The sequence below is a fragment of the Charadrius vociferus genome, unplaced genomic scaffold (assembly GCF_000708025.1).
Source record: "Charadrius vociferus isolate BGI_N301 unplaced genomic scaffold, ASM70802v2 scaffold301, whole genome shotgun sequence".
NCBI lineage: Eukaryota > Metazoa > Chordata > Aves > Charadriiformes > Charadriidae > Charadrius > Charadrius vociferus.
The window spans coordinates 744,666-750,886 of NW_009646842.1; the positions used below are offsets into that span (position 1 = coordinate 744,666).

Sequence of the window (6,221 nt, forward strand, 5' to 3'; positions counted from 1 at the left end):
GAGTCAGGAATGTCAGCACGGGAGAATAAGGAGCCTGAGAACTGGGGAAAAAACGAAGAGGGTGCTAGAAGGCTCCCTGCAACATCCTTGAGCAGAGGGAGGGGAGGAGTTGCCTACAGGCCTTCTCCTGTCTGGGGAAGGACGGTGACTTTTCCGTCTGTGCCGAGGGAAGTCCCACAGGCTCTGCGTACTAGGGCAATGCACAGAAGCCTCTGGCTTCCCAGCAAGGAAAGAACAGGGAGCCCCACGCAAATACGGGCATGGCGCCCACTGCCCCTCAACGCAGCGTGCGAGCTAGATGTCCTCCCAGCCCCACTGACCACAGCAGGTGTGAGGAGCATGTCCCCCAGCATCTCTGCCATGTGAGGCACAGAGCCACCACTGCAAACCCCCCAGTCCAGGGGAAGGGGCAGGGTGCTGCGCCACAGCTGCCCTCGGCCCAGGAAAGAATCGATTCACCACAGAGTTTGCGTAGTGACTTCTCAGAGTAGTTGTCCCGGTCACAGCCCTTGGCCACATGGTTTGTCTGCAGCTCCACCGTGGCCTGGATGTTCCACAGCGGCTCATCGCAGGTCTCCAGGCGAATGCTGGGGAAGAGCGCGAGGCTGCCCGCACCTGGGGTGTACTCAATCCTCTTGTTCCAGCCTAATGAGGAAGAGTGAAGGAGGGGGGTTAGGTCCTGCCACAGACCCAAGGCCAGAACATTTGGCGCACACACACACCAGCGGCATCTATGGACTAGCCCAGAAACAGAGATATTTGTCCCCTTCCGTGTTGAAAAGACAACTTTGTGCAGCTGGCATCACCGCAAGGGAAGATTTCCTAGAAGCACAAGGTCCCGATTCTCATTTTCTACAGCTAGTACCAGTGCAGCATCACTCCTTGTATTGTCCACCTCTCTTATCAAGCAGAGAAGATATTTAGCTGTGTTGATTTCCCCTTAATTCTATTGACTAAAGTGAACCTGTAGGCATACAACACCTCTGGAAAAGCCAAATATTCTCCAGATAAGCAGCCCCAAAACCAATGTACATTGAACACAGTCTATGAGCCTTATCAAATACACAGTAGTTCACAGTAATCCAGGGAATGGTTTTCCAGCGGTAGAATTGCCTTTCAGTGGCTTTGCAACAGACTTAGATGTCTGCTGCATCCCCTTATATAGAACTGATGGGTTGGTGCCAGAACTAAACCATACATGTAGGCATACAAATTTACATGTGTATATACAAACATTTGCAATGAGTAGGACTGAGTAGTTGATCAGCAAAAGCAGAGGCATAACTGTGTTTGGAGGTTTCATACCCTGCCAGCTGGGCTTGCAGGTGGGTTTCACCTGGATTTCCACCTCAGCATCATCAGAAGCCCGCTTCTTTCCACAGTCATAGGCTGTCACTGTGAATTTGTAGACGCGATCTCCACTGTACTGCAGCTTCTCTGTGTTCTCGATGTTCCCTGGTTAGCAAAACAAAGAGATCAAGGGAGAGGAAAGACAGTCTCCTCAAAGATGTTCCTTCTAGAGATCACTCTTATTTTTGATCAACTACAAAAACAACCAAAAAGGGGCTGTGTTGTGCGCGTCCCCTCCCGCAGTGCCACTCTGTAACAAGCTATGGCATCGCACAAAATGGCTGTTGGCATCTCTGCACCAGGAGAGATATTCATACAATGCAGGAGAGAAAATTCACACAGCACAGCTCTGCTAGCAAATGGGACGGGCAGAGAGGGAGCAAAGCAGGAAAGGGGGAGTGACGTGGTCATGGTAGGTGCGGATTCTTACCATCGTTGTCAATCAGAAAGGGAATGTTGGGGGTCAGGATCTCATAGTAGCAGATCTGGCTATACTGTGGCGAGCAGTCTCCATCAATGGCCTCCACACGCAAGATGCGGTCGTACAGCTTTCCCTCAGTCACTGCCACACGATACAACTTTTCCACAAAGACAGGAGCAAACTCATTCACATCGTTTACTCGAACGTGCACTGTGGCCCTGAGGCAGAGAGACATCAATAAGAGCTGATCAGCTGATTAGAAGCCACACACCACCTAAATTTCAGTGTAAGTCATTCCACTAAAGTGCACCAGTCTGATTTCCAGCCGTCAAAAGCAAGGACAAGGGAAGAGACCTTGGTTTCAACGCAGCAATGTTGGCACACAGGATCATGGACAATGGTTTCCCAGCCCAGAGAAAGAGCAAAAGGAATGGTAATGTCCTCTGGATCTCCTGCCTACAGGCAGCAACATAAAACACCACCCTTAGACACAACTGTCAGGCAGCTCTCATTTCTAGTGTATTCACTCATGTGACTCAGTCAGTGAACATTTCTCTTTGGGTCTTATTAACATGTTGAGTTATAGTATCAAGGCTAGACAAAAATACTTCTGGCTAAAGGAAGCATTCCCACAGCAATTTTCATTTGCGTTTCTGTGTCAGATCACATTTTGGAACACGCAGCAATGATTGCATGGACTTACTTGTGTGATTTCTTGGTGTTTGCTCCATCGGGTCCCTCTCCACAGTCGTAAGCCTGGATGGTGAATGTGTGCTCCTTATGCGCTTCACAATCCACTGGTTCCTTGGCCCGTATCAGCCCCTCACCTGTAGCTTTGTCTAGGATCACAGCTTCAAAAGGTACTCCTGCCCCATGGATCCTGAAGCCACAGATTTCACCTGGTACCCACAAAGGCAGAGAGGAAGGGGAGAAAGAAAAGGACTGAGGAGAGCGCATTACACCCCCTTACTTCCCTCTCCCATATTTTCCATCTTTCTAACTTACACTTTCCTTTCTCCCTCATTATCACTTCTCATTTCAAACAATTTTTGGTTCCCCAAGAGTTCCTCCTGCCATCTCTTAACAGCCATTAATGGTGTAGATTGCCCTCTACTGGAGACTGCTCCCACGGTAAGGGGTCTTGACAAGCATCAAGAAAGAAGTTACAAGGCTCAAGCTAGATTTATTCGTGCTACACAGCCACGGCACTGAGGGAGCAACTTATTTCTCCTCTACATTCCTCAGGGAGGCAAAACAGGCCATATATTGCAGATAGACAGCCAAAGCATGAAGATCCATGATGTCCCATCCACCCACACATGCAGGATGTGCACAGTACCGCAGGGAACTGCAGATAGGGTCACCTAAATCCTAAAGTCCAGCTCACAGGGATGACTTTTCCTCTCCCAAAGCTGAGGGAGGATGCATGAGGAAGCTCCAGGCACAGCCTAAGCAAGCACCAGGAACACAACCCTCGTAACGCCTCCTCTGTAGTTTCGGGGATTTGTGCTTACTGTGAGGGGATGCAGCGCTGCCAACGAAGTGTGCCCTACCAGCATTCTCCAGCGCTCACAGACACAGAGCTGTGCATGTGATCTTTGGAAATAGCAGAACTGCGTCAAAAAGTAGCTGGCTCCACCCTCAGTTTCTCTCCCTACGGGAACAGCTCACAGCATCCTAAATCAAGCTGTGCCCAAATTGCCTCCAGACTTCGCTGGGGACCTCCTCCGGAACCAGGTTTGGAGGTGATTGTTTCCTGGAGAGAGCTAGAATCCAGCACAGGGATGAATGTCACCCTGCCTCTGCCTCTTCGTAAGTCTCCTCCTGCCTCCCACCCTCCCCAGAGCTGCCACCCACCCACCTACCTGCATAGCGCAGCGGAGCGTCTTTGTCCAGTGCAAATAGCGGTGGGTTGAGCAGGACTGTGTTGTCATTCTCCATGACGATGCCCTGATACTCAGCTTCAATCCAGGGTTTGTGCTTGTTTGCTGAGGTGGATTTGGGGTAAGGGATGGAGGACAGGAATGTATTAGCCACCAGTGACAGATTCAGTAGGAAAAGAGCAGAATATCATCCAGTGGTAGGTAACAACCACCCCTCCCCACCTTCTTCTCTGGAAATAAAGAAGTCTCAAGTAGGCTGGGAGGAAGAAATTATCTTTCTTTAGTTCTACTCTACATGGCTCTTGGGAGACCTCATCAGAAACAATGTGTTCCTTCTTGCCTCCTCATTACTATCTTATTAGAAGTATGTGGAGAGGCATCTGGGTGCCCAGGAAAGCCAGAGTGGTTAAAAAAAAAAAAAAGAAATCAAGAGGCAGAAGTAGCCTGATTCTGGAGACAGATTCCAAATGCTAAATCCTTTAGCTCGCTGAAGCCATAATTAAAGGATCCAGGATACATCTTCCCTTGGGGTGTCCCCAGGGGACAAGTCGTGCACGCAGCCATTATCACTTATGCCTCTCATCTTCTGGGCTAAGGCCCGGGGTCCTACACACACGTACCCAGGTACACGTTCAGTCAGTCATCCTACGCATATAATCACCTACTCTAAGGGTCCCTCGCTCCTTCCTTCCCCACTCCATGGCGAGCACCATATTCCCTTGGCCCCTCCTTGCTCATCCCGTTGGCTGGAGCCCAGCCAGGCCTGGCATGGAGGCAGCAGCCAGCAGGAGGCTATGAAAAATGTCACAGGCCCAGAAATAGCAAATTAATCTTTATCACACAGGCTCCGGGGCAGGGAAAGGGAGAAATAAAGAGGTGGAGAGGGGGGAGGGGCCCATGCCCACTCCCGGCCAAATGGGCCTCAGAGATTATATTACATGGCCTAGTTACAACCCCCATTCCCAGATAATCCCCCACTCTCCCACCCCCTCCAGAGACCAAGATTTATTGCAACCCAGCAATACTTTGAGCACAGCGTGGCTCAGAGCCGGTGGGGAGTAGGATACAGAGCCCTTCCCCTCAAGGGCACTACTTCCCAAGAACGTGAATTCATCCTCCGCAGCAGCACGGTATCCTCTGAAACCATGCCGGCGTGGCGTGAGGTGTTGACTCAAAAGGGACAGCATCCCTCACAACCCAGTCCTTCTGCAAATGGGGGCCAGGGGATGCTGCAGGAGCGGGGTGGGGAGCCAGGGAGACAGGTCGGAGCGGGGATGATCCGGCAGGGCAGAGCGGGCAGAGCCAGCCCGGCGAAGAGCGTGGGTTGGCATTTCTCCCTCGCCGTATTGATTAAGGTTATAAAGCATTGCGTAGGAAATCCAGAGAAACATCCATCCTGCTCAGTATGCAGGTGGAATCCTCCCTGTGTGCCAGTGCCCACATTTCACCCCACCCCTCCACTGCCCCCACCAGATTCCACCCTGTGACGGCTCCTGTCCGTGCGCCGCACCACCGAGGTGGGAATCCATAGCTACAAATGCCAAATATGCCCTGTTGCTGGGGTAACAAGCTGGTCGTAAAGAGATAAATCCTTTGCTGCATCCACCTGCAACTTGGGGATCACCAATCTGATTTCTCAGGAAATGAGTTCCCGATTAGCAAAACGTCTTGGGAATATTTTTAGGATACAGGCTCCTACCGGCTTCAGGAAAGCTCCTATAAATCTAAAATAATTTGCCAAAGGTGGGGAGATGTTTCAGAGTAGAAATTCACAAAGGAGAGAGAAAATCCAGAGCGTAAGGCGCCTTGCCTTGCCACTGGGCCCCTTGGCACCCGTGCAGCACAAATAAAATGCCCCTGCCAATGGCAGCGTTGCACCCGCCCTGTAGCCCGACCTCTTCCGAAGCACAGAAAGCACCCTAAGGTGTCACCCTTCCCTGACGACCCCCCCAAAGTCCCTCGCGTGTTTTCAGATACTCCCACCCCGTCACATTATTGACGCACCGACTGACTCCCCTGGGGTGAATTTCTCACGCCTGTGCCTACAGCCACAGATCTAGAAACCCACATCTTTCTCCATCACTCTGCGTGTTCAAAGAGCATCTGCATTCAGAACGTTACGGCTGTAGCGTTAGGGTTGGGGTTTGGTGTTTTCTTAACATATTTAGCCCATAAAATAGTTTTATATAAGCAACCTGCATAGTTAACACATAAACGTAGAAGAATTCCCATTGACAGATTGTAGATGGACGAACTAGAAGCGGAAGATGGAGATAGGGGCTGTGTTTTGGAAACCACAGGGGTCCGTGGAGAAGCAACACATTCTCTCTCAGCATGCTAAGGAAGGGAAGGAAAGCTAAATCCACGCAGCGACAACCGAAACAAAAGCAAGACAAGTGGGCGGAAAGGGGGAAAACGCGAGGGGAGCGCTAGAAGGAGAGGAAGGAACGGAGAAAAACGCGGTGGCGGGAGACAGATGGAGAAAGTAAGATGAGAGCGCCCGAAGGGGCGAAGCGAGCCGGGGCCGCCGGGGACCGCGGAGACCCCCCGACAAAAACGTGCCAGGC

The 6,221-nt window shown here is 51.1% G+C and overlaps 1 protein-coding gene across 1 annotated transcript in view; it reads right to left on the bottom strand.

Annotated features, from left to right (window-relative positions):
• CLSTN3 (calsyntenin 3) overlaps positions 1–3,754 on the bottom strand; it is a 12,059-nt gene extending 8,305 nt beyond the window's left edge. Inside the window, exons 1-5 of the mRNA XM_009892346.1 lie at positions 3,637–3,754; positions 2,475–2,670; positions 1,781–1,989; positions 1,306–1,455; positions 372–645 (exon numbers count right to left, since the gene is read on the bottom strand). Coding sequence (XP_009890648.1) covers positions 372–645; positions 1,306–1,455; positions 1,781–1,989; positions 2,475–2,670; positions 3,637–3,712 — 905 coding nt within the window. The 5' untranslated portion in view covers positions 3,713–3,754. The remainder of the gene's footprint in view (positions 1–371; positions 646–1,305; positions 1,456–1,780; positions 1,990–2,474; positions 2,671–3,636) is intronic.
• Between the last annotated feature and the right edge of the window lie 2,467 nt (positions 3,755–6,221).